The following is a 21,147-nucleotide window of genomic DNA, read 5'->3' as shown; positions in this document are numbered from 1 at the left end:
AAAAAGTTAAATTTGATCTACTCTCCCATCGTTTCAGTTCTTATTATACCCTTTGCCTTATGGCTAATGAGGGTATGTTCCATACCACAAAAAATATGCCTCATCGTTTTTAGACCCCATGTTTCTTTCTTTCTTCCTTGGAAATGTAAAAATTTATACGCAATTTATGAAGGAGTGGACCAATGGGTCTCATCTTTGAACTTGGTAAGGATATTAGATTGGGCAAGATTTGGTTCAAATCGAACATTCCATTCGCTTGAAAATGGATTTATAAACATTGAAAAGGAGTAGACCAATGGCTCCCATATTCCTACTTGATCTAGTCTAGGTAAAGACCAGTGAGCCGAGCAGCATAGTCGCACGGGGCGGGAAGGGATACAACGACTAGGGAACTCTAAGTTTCGGCGGATGTTTTTTTAGAGCCTGGGCTATATTACGTGATATGTTCATCCTCTTGTCCGATTAGAGGTCAATAGCATCCCTTTATTATGCTGACATATTTTCCGAGTATTGCTAATATTCAGTACAGGCCTCCTAATTATTTGACCCGCTAAATATTGACCGATCTTTATCAAAATAGTCATGCATATTCTTTGGCCCGATACCTTTCTCCATGTTCGGGCCATAATTGCGGCCTCTGGAGCGACAAAAAACGACAAAAATTGAGTAATCACATCCTAAATATTAACCGGGGTCTTAATCCTACATTCGTACATTCTTGGGCTGCACAAAGCTATAATAACCTGATATTGTATTTATAGATATTGAATTTTTGTGGGGAGATACCAGAAGGAGTGGAAATGGGTCTCATTTTCCTATTTGATCTAGGCTTGGTAAAGTTAGTAGGTTGTACAAAGTTTGGTTCAAATCGGATAGTCCGTTCGCACGATATTAAACCACTTTGGGTATATTCTACTTATGTATCCTAAAAGAAGTCGCCTTTTCGTAGGGACATTGAACGAACTTAAATATGTGATCTTTATTTATATCTAAACCGACTTCTGTAACCTACGCTAAATCTTGTAAATCGATTTAAAGCAAAAAGACACCCATTGATTATGGAAGCTATGCTATATCTATATCTGTGTCAATCGGCCTAGCTATGGATCTTTAGTGCGCCATTTATTTAAAATCGGACGAATATATATATATATAGGTGTATGTAAATCTGAAATCATTCTAGACTTAATTCAGTACGCTATACAAAAATCGAAAGATATTTGGGGACTTTGGCAAACCATTTACATAAAATCGGACGAAACTATATATAGGAGCTATATCTAAATCTGAACCTATTTTCACGAAACTTTGAACACATCATTCTAGACTTAATTTAATACGCTATGCCAAAATTCGTGCAAATCGAATGATTGTCAGGGACTTGGGTGCACCATTTACCTAAAATCGGGCAAAACTATATATGGGAGCTATATCTAAATCTGAACCGATTTTCACGAAACTTAGAACAATCCATTCTAGACTAAATTCAGTACGCTATGCCAAAAATCGTACAAGTCGAATGATTTTAAGGGACTTTGGTGCATCATTTACCTCAAATCGGACGAAAATATATATGGGAGCTATGTCTAAATCTGAACCGATTTCCTTCAAATTCAATAGGGTTTGTCCTCAGGCCAAAACTTGTGTCAAATTTCATTCATAACATCAACAGACGGACGGACATGCATAAATCGACTCAGAAAGCGATTCTATGCATATTCTCAAAAGGAACCATGGGTCTATTTCGATTCCTTTTGCCTGTTACAAAAGACATAATACCCTGTACCACAGAGTGGTGAAGGGTATAAAAAATATTATTTTGCATAATTTTGACCATTTTGTGGGGTAGGTACCAGAAGAAGTGGAACGATATTACCCATCTTTGAACTTGAACTAAGTTTGAAAGAAATATTTAGATGTACAATTCTTATTCTCTTCCGATGTTATCGTGTGCTCCTGCCGACCAGATAGGAATTTGGACCAAAGAAACATGGGGTCTAAAATCAATAATTCGATGAGGCACATTTTCAACGTATCAAAGTGTATATACCCTCATTAGCCATATGGGTATAAAATTTGTTTTTGCCAATTCCCAACGTAGACACATCTCAATGCCAACTATCCTATGAAACGTACCAATGTATGTGCAAAACTTTAAAGTTCCCTCACAAACATTGCTAATTGACATAAACTGTTGCTTTGAACAGGAAATATATTTCAAAATTTAATAGAACGTGGGCATTGCTGTCGAGGTATATTTTATATACTGTTTTTTAAACCTGTCCTTCCTATTTATGTACATATACGGGAATTTTTGTCAATGCTTTATTCAATTAAATGTATTTATTATTTTTTAACATATTTAAATCTCTGCCATAACAATTTCTTTTTATAGATGTGTGATAATATAACAAAAAATAGTTAATTGATATGTTAACTGCTTTTTAATGTGTTAACCTATTAAATATAAAAAACGCATTGCATATAAAATAGTTGTCTCTCTTTAAGAGAAACACAACTTTTTTCTTCATCTGCTGAAAATTTGTTTGTGTATTTACATTGTAAATATTGGGAATGGCAGATGACAGCTCCGAAACAAAGTTAAAATAAGCCATATATTTTTGTTGTTTTTGTATTTATTTATAATAATTGTATACGAAAATAATTTATAAACAGTGGCGGCATACACTCACTCACATGACAGTTCAGAAATCAAGTTTTTAGAAAATGTAAAACAAAACAAGTAAAAAAACATCGTTTAATTCGGCGGGCAAAACTTTATATACACATCACTCTTCTTCATGGAGTGCTCATTCAAAACTCCTCGATATTGGATTTACATCTTTGACTCTTAAACAGACTCAATCACTTTTGATGTTTTCTAAAGCTTTTATATAAAAACGGTTGTGAGGCCCTTGTTATTATTTTCTATCGCAAAAGTTTTTCTGTAGAAAATATGTTTGGTTTTGCAATTTTCATTTCATTAGAAGAAGGGCCTCATTATGACCTTGTGAAACGTTTTCTATAGAAAAGTTTCAATATTGGTCTACATTTAAGGTATTTTGGCAAATTGGTTATACTTTTTTTTTTGGATTAATAATCCGATGGGTCGAAGATTAAGGTTAGTACACATATGACGGTACCGAAGCCTTCCGATGTTTTAATACCCTTCACCACACTTGGAATCGAGATAGACCCATGGTTCCTTTTGAGAATATGCATAGAATAACTTTCTGAGTGGATTTATGGAAGTCCATCATTCCGTTCGTCCATGTATTTTTGTGAGCAAAGTTCGGGTTGCATTTGTTATTGAATATTTTTCCGATTGAGACAACATTTGCACAGCGTACTGTATTACATTTTGATTGACGTATGCGAAGTTTTGTTGGAATCGGTTCAGATTTAGATATAGCTCACATATATAGTTTCGTCCGATTTTATGTAAATGTTGCATCAAATTCCCAATATTGGTCCGATTGAGAAAAAAATTTACACTGCGTACAGAATTAGGTCCAGATTTGTGTATGCTTTGTTGGAATCAGTTTATGTGAAAGGAGCACCATACTGCCAATGTTTTTTTTCGATTGAGACATTTTGCATATCGTGTTGAAGTTACTACAGGTTGACGTCCGTGAAATTTTGGGGAAAAAGGTTCAGATTTAGATATACAAGGTGAGATAAAAAAACTGCAACAAATTCATACGCCATAATTTTTACAATTTTTTTAATATATGTAGGAATCGCATCAAATTTTATGATAAGTTCAGGTTTGTTCGAACTGGTCACCTTTGGCACGAACTATGGCCTTCAATGGCCAATGAAACCGTCACACTCTGCCCGAATGTTGCTCTGCGGTATTTTGGTCCATTCCTGACGAAACGCTTGTTTGAGGTGATCAGGTTTTTTATTTGACAGGTAAGTTTTACCATTTCCTTGCCTCAGTAAGTTGCGTCCGATGTCGACAACTCTGAGAAAAGTAAACTTATACTGTTGTGGCATATTATAAAGGTAAAACAGTTGGTAATTTATGTGATTTCATCCAGAGCACTTGTTTTTGACAGTCCAAGGTTCCTGCATTAACCTGATGTGTATATAACCTTTTATTATTCCTTTCATCAGAGAGAGTTGCTGTTTCACTCCAATAAAGTTTTATCTGGATGACCACTGTCAATTGTTCTCTAGTAAACGATACTCTTGGGAGTCGGTTATCTTCACCTCAGAAAGAATTCCCATTTCATCACCAGCAGTATCATGTATTGTTGACCATAGACTTCGAGCATTCGTTCCGTCGTGAACTCACCGCTCCAACGTCTAACGAGTGCCGTTGCCTTTTGTAATTGAGGATGTTCCCTTTTCCTCAACAACTATAGTTTTATTGTCTCATTTTTTGGGACAATATCCACCACTAGTTTTCTTTTTCAGAGCTTCTATGCTATTTGATGACTTAAACTCTAGCTTGAAGCTGGAGCTATTCAGAACAATGGGATCGCCCCCTTTCAGGTGGCTCTACAAGATCTCCACCTCCTTTTGGATCTCATTTTTATACCCTTCACCACACTGTGGTACAGGGTATTATGTCTTTGTGCATATGTTTGTAACAGGCAAAAGGAAACGAGATAGACACATGGTTCCTTTTGAGAATATGCATAGAATCACTTTTTAAGTCGATTTATGCATGTCCGTCCGTCCGTCCGTCTGTCTGTCCATGTTAAATTGTAAACAAAGTACAGGTCGCATTTATGATCCGAATTGGATGAAATTTGGCATAGGTCACTTATTCGGCCTAAGGACGAACCCTATTGAAATTGGGAAAAATCGGTTCAGATTTAGATATAGCTCCCATATATATATTTAACCGATTTAATGTAAACGGTCCCTATATATCTTTCGATTTGCACGAAATTTGGTACAGCCTAATCATTTAGGTCTAGAATGATGTCTGCCAAGTTTCATGAAAATCGGTCCAGATTTAGATATAGCTCCCATATATAGTTTCGTCCGATTTCATGTAAATGGTGCACCAAAGTCCACATATATCTTTCGATTTGCACGAAATTTCGTACTGCCTAATCATTTCGGTCTAGAATGATGTCTGCCAAGTTTTGAGAAAATCGGTTCAGATTTAGATATAGCTCCCATATATAGTTTCGTCCGATTTCATGTAAATGGTGCCACAAAGTACCTATATATCTTTCGATTTGCACGAAATTTGGCATAACGTACTGAATTGATCCTAGAGTGATGTCTGCCGAGTTTTGAGAAAATCGGTTCAGATTTAGATATACCTCCCATATAAAGTTTCCTCCGATTTCATGTAAATGGTGCCCCAAAGTCCCTATATATCTTTCGATTTGCACGAAATGTGGCATATCGTACTGAATTAAGCCTAGAGTGATGTCTGCCAAGTTTCGTGAAAATCGGTCCTGATTTAGATATATCTCCCATATATAGTTTCGTCCGATTTCATGTAAATGGTGCCCCAAAGTCCCTATATATCTTTCGATTTGCACGAAATTTGGCATAACGTACTGACTTGAGCCTAGAGTGATGTCTCTCTGTCTGTCTGGTGTTCGTCCGATTTTATGTAAATGGTGCCCCAAAGTCCCTATATATCTTTCGATTTGCACGAAATTTGGCATAACGTACTGAATTGAGCCTAGAGTGATGTCTGCCAAGTTTTGAGAAAATCGGTTCAGATTTAGATATAGCTCCCATATATAGTTTCGTCCGATTTCATGTAAATGGTGCCCCAAAGTCCCTATATATCTTTCGATTTGCACCAAATTTGGCATATCGTACTGAATTAAGCCTAGAGTGATGTCTGCCAAGTTTCGAGAAAATCGGTCCAGATTTAGATATAGCTTCCATATATAGTTTCGTCCGATTTCATGTAAATGGTGCCACAAAGTACTTATATATCTTTCGATTTGCACGAAATTTGGCAATTTGCTAAGTTTCGTGAAAATCATATATAGTTTCGTCCGATTTCATATAAATGGTGCACCAAAGTCCCTATATATCCTTCGATTTGCACGAAATTTGGCATAACGTACTGAATTGAGCCTAGAGTGATGTCTGCCAAGTTTCGAGAAAATCGGTCTATATAGCTCCCATATATATTTCATGTTAATAGTCCTGTTTAATATACCCATAGTGGTGAAGGGTATCATATAGTCGGCCCCGTCCGACTTTACTACTTTCCTTACTGGTTTAGTTTTCTTTTGTGGTTTCTAGTTAGACATTTTGGAGTAACGGTATTTCACGAAAGATTCCGATGCAGTGCCCGTTTTATTAGTATTAGAGTAGGCTATGCCTTCTCTTACTATCCGTCAATAGAAAACATCCTTTTCCTTTTTTGGGATTTTGACGTTCGTCAGCTCTTGCGGAGTCCTAATACTCTCCGCTACTTCAGAGAAAGTCAAAGGACCCTCAGGTTTATTCCTCTTAGTATTGGATTGCTGATTAAAAGGGGGAAACACATACCAGGATTCAGGCCTGTTAAGTTTGTTTTCTATGCCAATTTTTTAGCTTTCCTGACGCACTGCTTTGTGAGTCCTGGTAACCTTTACATAAGATGGCGGCTCCTTACCATTCATTTTGGAGCAACCGGATTTCACCGAAGATTCGGATGCATGGTTCGTCTTATTGGTATTTGAGTAGGCTATGCCTTCTTTTGCTATCACCCAATGGATCGTCAGGTTTAAACGGGGATTCCGGCTTGGTCCCTTTAGTTGGATTTCTGTGTCAATTTACAAAGGAATATAAGAGTCAAATTCGATTTTGGACGGCGTTCTCATTTATTATTTTACTTAATATGCCAAAGCCCTCATAAACGTTCCCCCTTAATTTAGTTCCTCCAATTCATTCTAGATATTTTTCGCTTTTTTGCCCAAAATAATTGCTTCTTCTTCGTAGTGAACTTGGTAATGCCCTCGATCACTTCCTCAACGATATTATCAGACTCTACGCTCCTTCGGCTCAATATTTAAATTAAAGTTCAATCCTGCCTCAGAGGTGGGGTGTAGATTGCTCTTCCCCTGTAGTCCTCAAACTCAGATCAATTTTTGGTCATTGGCTGCGTACTCAAAATTTAAGTTAGAGTTCAATCCTTTTTCACAGATTGGATATAGATTGCTCTTCCTCTATGGTCCTCAAGCTGAGATCCATTTTTGCTCATTGGCTGCATGCTTTTAGCGGAACCTTCGACAACAGATGCCAAGGCTACCACATCTGTAGGAGATGTTTGCTTACGATAGTAAGATGATGGTAAGGCGTGACTCGTGAGTGGATCAACGACACCCGCCGGTACTGAGGTATTTAGGATCTCAATTGTAACCATTGTAGGTTTCGACAAAATCGGTTCAGATATAGTTCCATATACATACTAATCCCCCAAGATATAGTACATAGATATAGTTTGAGATTTTCGAGAGTTTTACATATCATTCACCACACTGTGGTACAGGGTATTATGTCTTTGTGTATATGTTTGTAACAGGCGAAAAGAATCGAGATAGACCCATGGTTCCTTTTGAGAATATGCATAGAATCACTTTCTGAATCGATTTACGCATGTCCGTCCATGTATTTTTGTGAAAAAAGTAAAGGTCGCATTTATGATCCGATTTGGATGAAATTTGGCACAGTTCACTTTTTTGTTCGATTTACACGAAATTTGGCAGAGGGTATTACATTGAATTTAGAGTGATAACAAAAAAAAAAAAATGTTACGGTAGCTGAATTAGGTCCATGTGTTTATACATATATAGCTCCCATACATAATTTTACTCGATTTCATAAAAATGGTAGACCGAAGAATTCTTGTCTGCTCGTTTGACATGCAATTTTTTCAATGATTTCAGAATGGTATGTGTATGGGATTTTTCCAATTGGTTCAAATATGTATCTAGATATCACATTTAATTTCACCCGATTCCATCTCAATGGTCCTCCAAAGATTATATGTCTGTTTTATCTACAGGATATTGTAGATATTAATATCTCTTGTATGTACCCAAAGTGGTGAAGGGTATCATACAGTCGGTCCCGTTAGACTTTTGAACTTTCCTTAATGGTTTCTTCATAAAGTAGGTCAAACTAAATTCGACGACGACCAATCTGTGAAGTCGATCTTTCTTCGCCGAATATAGAAATCTAAAATTTTGAGAACAATTCATTTCTTACCAGTAATTAATTGTGACTAAAAAATGATGCCGCTTGTTAGCTGTCGAGCAAATTATTCATCGTTTTTATTTGCAATTTTAATTTTCAAATTAAGTTTGGTAGTAATGTAATTTCACAGATAAAAAACTATCTGCGAATAAAGTGTCATAAAAACAATCCAGTCCTTCCAGTTGTTTATTTTCCCCATAATTGAGATTGCCTCAATTTTTTTTAGTGTGAATGACTTAGTTATGTGGTTGATAGAGAATTTTAATTGTGGATTTTCCTTAAGCCAAAAAAAAACTTGAATCCGGCGTTTTAATGTAGCAACAAAAATATGATGTTCTCATTTGAGATTTTTTGGAGACCCATTGGCTTCTCCCTTTCGGTCGATCGCGCTCCCGATGTCTCTCTTTCTCTCTGAATTCTTGACATTCACTGTAGCAAGGGCCGGCCAGACTCCCAAAACAACTAGAAAACAAGCGAGCCAGCCAGTCAGCATCATTTTATATACGATTTTATATTAAAGATCCCATCGATGATGAATCTCAGCTTAGTATAATTTTAAAACTCGTCTGTTGAGGATCGTTGGCTTGTCTTAACGCATGGTGTTTGTCTGACTGGAAACAACGAAAAAAAAAAATTATTTTTATTTTTTGTTTTTGTATTTCTTTGTCTCAATATGAAATATTCTACCGCGCTGGCTTTAATCGCTGGCATTCTGGCAGCGTTTTGTATTCAGTGCTCTGTGGCTAAAGCAAGTGAGTGTTTTGTTTGTTTTTATTTTCTTTAAACAAAGTTTCGTCGTGCGTTTATCTCTAAAAAAAAACATGGCTAGCAATGATGACCCTTCGGGTTACGGGGCTACCGAAAATTGTGAGATTAGAATATAGAGACACACACACAAAAAGAACTGATAATGAATAATCATTTGAAATAAAAAAAATAAAAAAGTAATAATAAAAAAGGAAATTTGAAAAAAAAATAAAAACAAAACAAATGTTTCAAAGTGATTATTAATTCAATATTTAAACGTGTTAAATTTGATTTTACACACAGTGGTACACAAACATGAATAAAGTAAAAAAATTAACAATAAAAAATATGACTTGAGAGTTTATGAACCGAAATTCGAAATGAAAAATAACAATGCAAAAAAAAAAAAAAACAAAAATAATAAATAAATTTCAAACAAGTATTTTGTGAAATTTTTTATGGATTTTAATTTTTATACCCTTCACCACACTGTGGTACAGGGTATTATGTCTTTGTGCATATGTTTGTAACAGGCAAAATGAAACGAGATAGACACATGGTTCCTTTTGAGAATATACATAGAATCACTTTTTAAGTCGATTTATGCATGTCCGTCCGTCCGTCCGTCTGTCCGTCTGTCTGTCCATGTTAAATTGTAAACAAAGTACAGGTCGCATTTATGATCCGAATTGGATAAAATTTGGCATAGGTCACTTATTCGGCCTAAGGACGAACCCTATTGAAATTGGGAAAAATCGGTTCAGATTTAGATATAGCTCCCATATATATATTTAACCGATTTAATGTAAACGGTCCCTATATATCTTTCGATTTGCACGAAATTTGGTACAGCCTAATCATTTAGGTCTAGAATAATGTCTGCCAAGTTTCATGAAAATCGGTCCAGATTTAGATATAGCTCCCATATATAGTTTCCTCCGATTTCATGTAAATGGCGCACAAAAGTCCACATATATCTTTCGATTTGCACGAAATTTTGGTAGAGCCTAATCATTTCGGTCTAGAATGATGTCTGCCTAGTTTCGTGAAAATCGGTCCAGATGTAGATATAGCTCCCATATATAGTTTCGTCCGATTTCATGTAAATGGAGCATCAAAAGTTCCTATATATCTTTCGATTTGCACCAATTTTGGCATAACGTACTGAATTTAGCCTAGAATTATGTCTGCCAAGTTTCGTGAAAATCGGTTCAGATTTAGATATAGCTCCCATATATAGTTTCGTCCGATTTCATGTAAATGGTGCACCAAAGTCTCTATATATCTTTCGATTTGCACAAAATTTGGCATAACGTACTGAATTGAGTCTAGAGTGATGTCTGCCAAGTTTTAAGAAAATCGGTTCAGATTTAGATATACCTCCCATATATAGTTTCGTCCGATTTCATGTACAAGGTTCCCCAAAGTCCCTATATGTCTTTCGATTGGCACGAAATTTGGCATATCGTACTGAATTAAGCCTAGAATGATGTCTGTCAAGTTTCGAGAAAATCGATTTAAATTTAGATATAGCTTCCATGTATAGTTTCGTCCGATTTCATGTAAATGGTGCCCCAAAGTACCTATATATCTTTCGATTTGCACGAAATTTGGCATAACGTACTGAATTGATCCTAGAGTGATGTCTGCCGAGTTTTGAGAAAATCGATTCAGATTTAGATATACCTCCCATATATAGTTTCCTCCGATTTCATGTAAATGGTGCCCCAAAGTCCCTATATATCTTTCGATTTGCACGAAATTTGGCATAACGTACTGAATTGAGCCTAGAGTGATGTCTCTCTGTCTGTCTGATGTTCGTCCGATTTCATGTAAATGGTGCCCCAAAGTCCCTATATATCTTTCGATTTGCACGAAATTTGGCATAACGTACTGAATTGAGCCTAGAGTGATGTCTGCCAAGTTTTGAGAAAATCGGTTCAGATTTAGATATAGCTCCTATATATAGTTTCGTCCGATTTCATGTAAATGGTGCCCCAAAGTCCCTATATATCTTTTGATTTGCACGAAATTTGGCATAACGTACTGAATTAAGCCTAGAGTGATGTCTGCCAAGTTTCGAGAAAATCGGTCCAGATTTAGATATAGCTTCCATATATAGTTTCGTCCGATTTCATATAAATGGTGCACCAAATTCCCTATATATCCTTCGATTTGCACGAAATTTGGCATAACGTACTGAATTGAGCCTAGAGTGATGTCTGCCAAGTTTCGAGAAAATCGGTCTATATATTTCATGTTAATAGTCCTGTTTAATATACCCATAGTGGTGAAGGGTATCATATAGTCGGCCCCGTCCGACTTTACCACTTTCCTTACTGGTTTTATTTGTTTTAACAATTACTTATAGTTCAGGAAATTAAAACCACACATATCCGCACTATATTTTGTTTACATAAAAATTATATATTGACTTAAATTGTATGAAATTTGATTTATTGGAATTGTGACTCATACACACACATTTGAGAGTAAGACACCAAAACTTTATTGAATAATGTATAATGGGTCTGGTAGTTGTCGGTATTTTTATTAGAAAAAAATTGGTGTTAATTAGGGCTGTGGGTCTTCCCCGGTTTTTTTTTTTCTTTTGTATTTCCGGTATAAGGAGTTAATTTTTTTAATTTGTCTGAAGTTTACCCGAGTTAGAATTCGAAAAAAGTACATAACAATATTCCCCTATTGGGGAATTATCTCTCGCCCCCACTATTTTTAAAAGTTAAAAAAAGACAAGTAGACATTTAATTTTGTAATTTTTTTGCAGGAAAAATTCCCTGAAAATATTAAATGATTTGGTTAGAGGTTCGTTATTGTTTTGATAATACGTCATGACTTTAATATACTAATCTAATGGAATTTCATAAAAAAAAATGATAAACAAATGAAAAACTAGGAAGGAAAGTTCAAAAGTTGGGTACATACATGAAATGCTCATATGTATAATATCCTTTAGATAGAATAGACATATCATCTTTGGAGGACCATTGAAATGGAATCGGACGAAATTAACTACGTGAAGTACATAGATATTTGAACTAAATTAAAACAACCCATACACATACCAATCTGAAATTAATGAAAAATTTAATGTCAATCATCGAGCAAAATATGTATAAGATTTAAATATAAATGGACGTATTTGAGCAACTGTGGCATCCACCATTTGCTATGCTGCAACATTCTGTGCTATCCAAAATTTATCTCGACACAAAATCAAATACACGTTATTCTATATTCGATTTGGTACGTTGTGCACTAATATGTCCTAAGCGGACAAACTTTAGTTACTTGGTACATCATTTTGATGAAATCGGATGAAAATATATGTGGAAGCTATATTTAAACGTGAAACGTCTTCAATCCAATACGCTATGCAAAATTTCATGTAAAGCGAACAGACATAGGGTCCTCCATTTGCATAAAATCGGACAAAAATACATGAGGGAGATATATCTGCATCTTAACCGATTTCAACAACAAAATATCACGCAAATAGAACAGGATTTATGGTGCACCATTTACATAAAATGGTGTAGGGGATGATAGATACCAAGCAACGGCTCTGAGTGGCTTTAACATGGCGAAGTCCAGGCTTATCTTGGTCCCTCTTTTATCTCAATTGTGGATTAAATAGTGAGCTAATATGTGCCGCGAGTTCACCTATAAGAACTATAAAAAAATGAGATGAGGCATCGGGTTAGTTGCCCACTCTCCGAAAACCCAACCTACTATGAAAAAGCAAAGAAAAAGAAAGCCAAACCCCCCCCCTAATGTTGGCGACCCCCGCAAACGTATAAAGGACCACGATCTGCACTTGAAATGTGTGCACGTTGTACAGAACAGGCGCAGTGTTCGCTTTGGCGGATTTACTCAAGAAGTACAAAGCCGATATTATTGCAAAATTATGTCTCGATCGGAAAAGTATTGGCAGTATGGTGCTCCATTTACATAAAATCGGAGAAAAATATGTATTGAAGCTAATCTTAATCTGAACCGATTTCAACAAAACTTCACGGACGTTAAACTGCAGTAATTTCAATATGAATGCCAACATGTACTAACTTCAATAAGCTGCAAAATGTTGCCTCAATCGGACAAACATTAACATTATGGTGCACCATTTATATAAAATCGGAGGAAACTATATATGGGAAATATATCTACATCTGAACCAATTCCAACAAAACTTCGCATACATAAATTTGAACCTTATTAATTTTTGTGCCAATCGGCCTAAATTTGACTCTTCGGAGTTCCTTACTTACTTATGTGGCTTGTTACAGAACGGTTATTCCATATGCCGAGCTTAAAAAAGATTTCCAAGCGCGTCGGTCTTGTGCGCAAGTCTTGTGTGCAAGTCCACCAATTTGGAAGTCCTCGTTCCAAGATATTGTTTTCTACTTGGTCTTTCCATCTAATTCGTGGCCTTCCCCTTCTACGGGAACCGTCAGTAGGCTCATTTTTATATGCCTTTTGAGGCCACCGTTGTTGCTGCAGCTCAATACGACTGACTATGTCGATGTCCGCGTATAAATTGTAAAGCTCGTGTTCATTCGACGCCGATATTCGCCATCAACGCAGATCGGCCCATAGATATTTCTTAGAATTTTTCTCTCAAACACCCCAAAAGCTGCCTCATCTGCTTGCGCAAGTACCCATGCGTCTGATCCATATAATAGCACGGGTAGTATCAGCGTCTTGTAAAGTGTGAGTTTGGTCTGGCGAGAGGTGGCCTTGCTTACTTAGACCATAGTAGCATCTGTTGGCCATCAAAATCCTTCTCAGAATTTCAAAACTGATGTCATTCGTTTTATTTATGGCGGTACCAAGGTATACAAAATCTTTAACTACCTCGAAGCTGTAGTTCTCAAGTTCCACAGTTGGTCCGAGTCTACTGGACGTCTTGCGCGTTGATACCATCAGCTTTGTCTTCTCGCCGTTTACTGTCAGACCCACTTTGACAGGCTCCTTTTCAATTTGTTCAAAGGTGACTGTTACCGCTCGCAATGTTCGACCATTATATCGATGTCATCGGCGTAGGCGAGTAACATGTGTTGTTTGGTGTACAGAATGCCATTTGTGTTCACCTTTGCGTCTCGTATGACCTTTTACAGCAGGATGTTAAAAAGATCACACGACAAACTGTCACATTGTCTGAATCCTCGTTCGATATTGAAGGGCTCCGATAGGTCCTTTCCTACTTTAACTGCTGATCTTGTGCCACTTAAAGTTATCCTGCATAGCCGTATTAATTTTGCAGGAATACCAAACGCAGACATGGCTTTAAACACCTCTGAACGGATGGGGCTGTCGAATGCGGCTTTATAGGCTACAAATAGGTGGAATGTGTCGATGTGTTTTTCGTGGGTTTTTTTCAGGAATTCAAATAGTTCATCGGAATTTCTAATTTCATAGTCGAGCAACAAGTTATCGTTACTCGACAAGCAAGTTACCTATCTATACTTATCGGTAACTTGCGACATTGTTTCCTATGAAAAGTTTTATTCTTTTGGCAGGATTTAACTGCATTTATACATTAAACTGGTTGCAATTGATCATACCCCCCATAAAAAAGTCCACTTTCTTTCCGTAACAAATCAGTTTTCTATTCTGTAAATGTTATTTAATTTTTCACTCAAACAATTAGAATTTCTTCCACTTCCCTTCAAATCCTTAAAACCATTATTAAAAAATGTCAAAACATATATTTTGCAGATGAACAATGCATGACCCCCGATCGAGCCAATGGTCTATGTCGTAATCTTGTAGAATGTCCCCAGCTGTTGCAAATGTTAAGAAATACCAATAGATCACCACAAGAAACTCAATATTTGCAACAAAGTATGTGCGATCAAGTCGGTTCCATGGTTTATGTAAGTTCCAAATGTATCTCCCTCCCCCCAAAAATGGGACATTTTCATTACCTTTCGAAATGGAATTTCATTAAATTATGAAACAAAATTGCCCATAAATCAAAAAATTTCTTTAGTAATTGAAGGTTGATGAAAATGAAGTTTTGTTTATTTCCCCGCACTTCAAAAGCAGTTTTAAATTCATTCACAGGTATGTTGTAAATTGGAAAGTGCGGTAAGTGCTCGATCATCTTCGAATCTCTTGCCCACCACACGTGACTGTGGAAAATCCTTTGATAATCGTATCTATGGTGGTAATGTTACCCGAATCGATGAATATCCTTGGTTGGCCTTGATTGAGTACACAAAACGTATGTTTTTTGGAAACAATATATTTATAACTAAATATGGCCTTTGTCTGGATGGATTTGTATGTGTATGTCCTCCCCCTTAAAGTGTTGCATGAATTGATTGATAGTTGATTATGATTATGACTTAAAAAAAAAATCGTTTCATGGATTTTAGCTTACGTCTCATATTTTCGATTTAACTAAGGACATGTTATCTAAAAAGTAACCGGCAATAGCCGCAAATTCATACATTTTTGGGGTTTACCAGAAAAGAATTCATCACATCATCTTTCAAAATCTTGATATATCATGAATTTGGTCTTCTGGGTTCTTCATATACTCGCCAACGGCTTTCCATCTCCATTATGTATTGTTTTTCACCCCTGACCATGAGCTTCATTTTGCCGCATAACTTATTTATCCCAACAATGGTGTTTTTGCTTCGTTATTGATGCATGATCCGAACCATTTTGTGATTTGAACTCAAACTCGTGAAATGTTTGGAAGGGGAAGTTTAAGCCATCGATAAAAACACAAGAAGAAATTGCTGACGTAAAGGAAGTAGAATAAAGCGTGTCTACGAATCGCGAAAAAGGAAAAATTATTTAAACCAGTAATGAACAATAGTTGAGTCGTTTATTTTGAAAGTGGTTTAAGTCCATTTTAGGTTTTAATACAAATCTGACTTTTCTAGAAAAGTTTACAAAATATATTACATTGTAAATTCTACCATGTTTAAGGGCACAAAGCTATAATCGAAATTAATACCATTTAACAATATTTTTTGGTGGGTAAAAACAACTTTTCAGGACATTTTCGATATCGGATTCTTTAGTCGCATTTTACAATCGAATTGCTGTAATTTGGCATTATTGAAAGATGCGAATGATGGTGCTAAGCACGTTTCCCAAACGAAGTGACTACAATTTGACATTTCGGGTTATTGGTGGGAAATAATTATTCCTTTATTAAGATTTATTTGACGAGAGTACAGGAGTAGACAGGCCAGTCAGTTCTCCAGTTTAAATCTCGCAACATTGCAGTTAGAGCTATTGTGCACGTACATTACTATTATTCCTAGAATGTTTGATATTGAAAATGGGATATATCGATCCACTTTTCAGGCTACAACCCATATATTCCGTACCCCACAATATTCGGTATTTTGAAGCTTTTGCGCACGTTTTTATACCACACTGTGGTACAGGGTATTATGTCTTTGTCCATATGTTTGTAATAGACAATAGGAAACCAGATAGACAAATGGTTCCTTTTGAGTATAAGCATAGAATCACTTTCTGAGTCGATTTATGCATGTCCGTCCGTCTGTCCATGTTAAATTGTAAACAAAGTACAGGTCGCATTCATGATCCGAATTGGATGAAATTTGCCACAGCTCATTTATTTGGCCCAAGGAGGAATCCCATGGAAATTGGAAAAAATGGTTTCAGATTTAGATAAGTCTAGAATGATGTGTGTTAAGTTTCGTGAAAATCGGTTCAGATTTGGATAAAGCTCCCATATATATTTTCGTCCGATTTAATGTAAATGGTGTACCAAAGTCCCTATATATCTTTCGATTTGCACGAAACTTCGCATAGAGTAATGAATTATGTCTAGTGTAATGTGTGTTAAGTTTCGTGAAAATCGGTTCCGATTTAGATATAGCTCCCATATATATTTCAATCCGATTTTATGTAAATGGTGCACCAAAGTCCCTACAGCGTACTTAAGTCTAGAATGATGGGTGTTAAGTTTCTAGCCCATAGCCCATATATTTGACCGACTTCATGTTTATTGGGTTTCAAATAATCGACGAGTATCCGATTGAGACTTGCTTCAAATCGATTTACGTAATTATGTCTCATTCTCTATCTATCCAAATGAAGACTTTAGTATAGGTTACAGAATGACATGTTTTTGGATTGATCTAAGTCGGATCACATATTACATTTTAGTTCATCCAATTTCATGTCAATGGTCCTTCGAAAATGCGTCGTCTGTTAGAATGCATCTTTTGAATATACCCAAAGTGGTGAAGGGTATAATATAGACGGCCCCGACCGACTTTACTGCTTTCCTTACTGGTTAAAACTAATTTTGGGTTTATAAAGGGTAGAAAATCTTTCTACTAAAATTGTCAATATTTGGATCATGTTTCGGAGTAGACCACCCCGCCCTACTTTAGTAGTCTTAAACTTTAAGCTAAGTTTTTCAATTATATCAGCCGTAATTTGGTATTTTAGATTATCATTGGGTAGAAAGTCGTTCTACTAAAAATGTTCGACTTTTTGGGTTAGCTCCCGTAGACTGGTACCACACAAATTTCTATATTTTGTGGAGTTTGGGCATGTTTTACAAGCGAATTAGCTTAATGAAATATTTTGGATTCTCATTGAATAGAAAATCGCCCTACCAAAAATAAAATAATGATCTATGTTTCGAGGTAGACCCTCTTGGACTTATGATTGATGTTGATAAACATGGACTGACATTTGAATTTGCAGGTTCTAATTGAGTTCTAATTTTGTAATTTTTCATTCTAGGTTTTTGCAGGATTTTTTTTAATTATACGCCCATGTGCTGCATTTCGAGTTTGCTCGAATTTGAAACATTTTCCCAAATTTGGTGTGCTCCATTCCGAATTCCCAAATAAATATTAGGAACATAATTCGAGCACATATAGCCTTGTGGATTGAAAACGAAATGAGATCGTACGTGTTTTTCTGAGCACGTGCAAGTTGGAAAAGAACGCTGAAGTAATATTTAACGCGTTTTTACAATATTTATTTAAAAAATACAGTATTTACATTAGTTTTTATAGTAAAATTAAAGAAAATAAAAAGGGCTTCTTTTATCAAAAACAGCGCGTAACATTTTTGAAATACATTTGGCAACTCAACCACCATATGATCAAAATAAAAATAGAATCTATAAAAAATCTACTATTAAGATTTCCAATAGTCCTTTTAATAATGTTTCTTGCAGATGTGTGCACTTTATTATATCGATGTTGACAAGATCCATGCTCCACTTGTTTATAGGGCGTCAAAAATTGTTTCTAAAGCGTAACCACTGTCTCCTAGAAGCCAACTATTTTGCATACCATTTCCTCTTTGTTCATGCTGCCTAGCTGCACTCATATGTCAAATAAAAGCATCATGGCTGGATCCTGGTCTGCAGCTGTCCACAGCTTGCACACACTTTGTCTTCCAGGACTTTCATTACTCTCCACAATATTTTTCACATTGTTGTGCGATTAACACTTATATTTGAATCATTTGCCACTACCCTCTGAAACCCACCAACAGCCAGAAATCTTTGTTGCTAACTGCAGGCTTTCGGGAATGGTACCCTTGTGTATGAAAGGACCAACTTCTCTCAAAATATCCATAAATGCTTATTTTAACACTTTCCAGTATCATTAGACTTTTTCTGCTAGAAACCAGGGAAATTAATAAGCCAGCAGACGTATTTTTTCTTAATTTTGTTGTTAAACAAATTGAAAATTCCAATGAAACATATGTTTTTTATTGAACACATTTCGTAACATATTGAACACAGCTATGCTTTCGAGCCGCACTTTCGCTCGAAATTGAGCACACCATTTTGCACAACATGGGAATTTAAAAAAGTATGGGAATTCAAAAACTCTCGGAACATGTCACATGGGCGATTATCGAATTTTATTTAAGGTTCAAATCTTACCATTGCTACCAGGAGAAAACAAAATACTAAACTACAGACACTCAAGTTGGAAAACTAAGCTAGGACCTAAATACGGAAAACATGTCCAAAATACCGAATAATAGGTGGAATCGTTTTATGGGTGCTGTACCATAAAGCAGACCGATTGTAATCATTTTTAAGAAGATTTGACACTTACTAAAAAACCTGCCTCAAATTTCCAAAGAAATGTACCCCAAAATATTGGCTATAATGATCAATTTTGCATCCAATGAGAAACTAAACTAAACATAGTGAATTTAAAAGGTATCGTTATATGAGAGCTACTAAGAAATGTGGGTCAATATTGAATCCAAAATCCCAAAATCAAAATGCCGAATATTGGGGTGATTATTGGGGCTGGACTGATTATTCCATTTTCAATATATATCTATATAGATATCGCCTATTTGCTGCAATCAAAAATCGTAATTGTTGAGTTAATAATGGAGAATTGTTCGCTATATCAGATTTCATATTGTGTAAAAAATCAGATATCAAAATCAGCAAATGGACGATATATTCCTTAAAAAGCTTTGACATTAAATGCCTTATGTATTATCACACATAAAAGAATGTATGAAATAAAAAAACCCTTATTACATAAATTCCAGGCGAAGGTCACATGCATGCCCAATAAACATATTGTGAATCTTGTAAATATCAATTAAAACTTACAGCTGGCAATATAAAGAATTTCTTCTGTGGTGGATCATTGATTAATAAACGATATGTCCTCACCGCTGCCCATTGTGTTACCGGTCGAGCCCTGCAAACCAATGTTCCCACGGGTGTACGTCTGGGAGAATGGGATCGTTCCACAACACGGGACTGCGAACGTTTGGCCAATAATCAATTGGATTGTGCCGACCCTCATATCGACGTTGGCATTGAAGACCTCATTCCACATCCTCAATATAATGAAAATTCGGCAAATCGTCTATACGATATCGCTTTGATACGTCTAAATCGGGACATTGAATATACGAATTTCGTGAGTCCCGTTTGTTTACCAATGGCACATGAGATGCGTACGAAAACTTTTAATGCAATGACAATGGATGTGACTGGGTTTGGTGCAACCGAGACGGGTACAAGTAGTAATTTGAAATTGAAAGCTACCATTGAAGCGTGGACTGATGCCGAATGTCGTCAGAAATATGCAATGAGAAGAATTAATTTAGAAAATTCACAAATGTGTGCAGGTGGTGTTGCTGGTATTGATTCGTGTACTGGTGATTCGGGTGGTCCATTGGTGGTGCGTCAACGTCTAGATAATCGTGATGTTTATGTCCAAGCGGGTATTGTATCGTTTGGTCCACGACAATGTGCTACCGCGGGTTGGCCTGGTATCTATACACGTGTGGGGGCTTATGCTGATTGGATTTTACAAAATATGAAACCTTAAAGATGTAAAGATAGGTTTTTGATGATAATAAAAATTATTTTTTTCGGACTTTTAATTTACTGCGGACTTTTAATTTAAGATAAATGAATTATAGATATTGCCCAGGTTTGAAACAGGCATTTTGATAAGCCGTGGAAAAATATTTTTAAAAAAATCCACGACCTTAACAGGCCCATGAAAAATACTTTTTAAAATACCTAGGCCCATCAGAGCCCTTTAAAAAATACTTTTTAAAACACCCAGGCCCATCAGAGCCCTTGGAAAATACTTTTTAAAACACCCAGGCCCATCAGAGCCCTTGGAAAATACTTTTTAAAACACCCAGGCCCATCAGAGCCCTTGGAAAATACTTTTTAAAATACCCAGGCCCATCAGAGCCCATGAAAAATACTTATTAAAATATCCACGCCTTGAAAAAAATATTATTTAAAAAACTACGCCTTGTCTAAAGTCTTGAAAAAAAAATGTTATTTAAAAAACCACGCCTTGTCTAAGGTCTTGAAAAAGTATTCCTTATAAATCCACGCCTTGTCTAAGGTCTTGAAAAAGTATTCCTTATAAATCCACGCCTTGTCTAAAGTCTTGAAAAAAAATGTTATTTAAAAAACCACGCCTTGTCTAAGGTCTTGAAAAAGTATTCCTTATAAATCCACGCCTTGTCTACGGGCTTCTTTTAAAATATCCATGCCTTGTCTAAGGTCTTCGAAAATATTCTTTTATAAATCCACGCCTTGTCTAAGGTCTTCGAAAATATTCTTTTATAAATCCACGCCTTGTCTAAGGTCTTCGAAAATATTCTTTTATAAATCCACGCCTTGTCTAAGGTCTTCGAAAATATTCTTTTATAAATCCACGCCTTGTCTAAGGTCTT

General features: G+C 36.0%; 1 protein-coding gene across 1 annotated transcript; it reads left to right on the top strand.

Annotated features, from left to right (window-relative positions):
- The first annotated feature begins 8,823 nt into the window (after positions 1 to 8,823).
- LOC133325676 (serine protease easter-like) lies at positions 8,824 to 20,290 on the top strand. Its single transcript, XM_061534398.1, has 4 exons — positions 8,824 to 8,924; positions 14,656 to 14,813; positions 15,004 to 15,163; positions 19,549 to 20,290. Exons 1-4 carry the CDS (start codon positions 8,846 to 8,848, stop codon positions 20,274 to 20,276), a joined length of 1,125 nt encoding a protein of 374 aa, XP_061390382.1. The 5' UTR covers positions 8,824 to 8,845; the 3' UTR covers positions 20,277 to 20,290.
- Positions 20,291 to 21,147: the final 857 nt, after the last annotated feature.

This window comes from Musca vetustissima, unplaced genomic scaffold (genome assembly GCF_032173495.1).
Source record: "Musca vetustissima isolate MV318-11 ecotype Yass unplaced genomic scaffold, APGP_CSIRO_Mvet_v1 utg203758, whole genome shotgun sequence".
NCBI classification, from domain to species: Eukaryota; Metazoa; Arthropoda; class Insecta; order Diptera; family Muscidae; genus Musca; species Musca vetustissima.
This window is presented reverse-complemented; position numbering and strand designations above follow the sequence as displayed.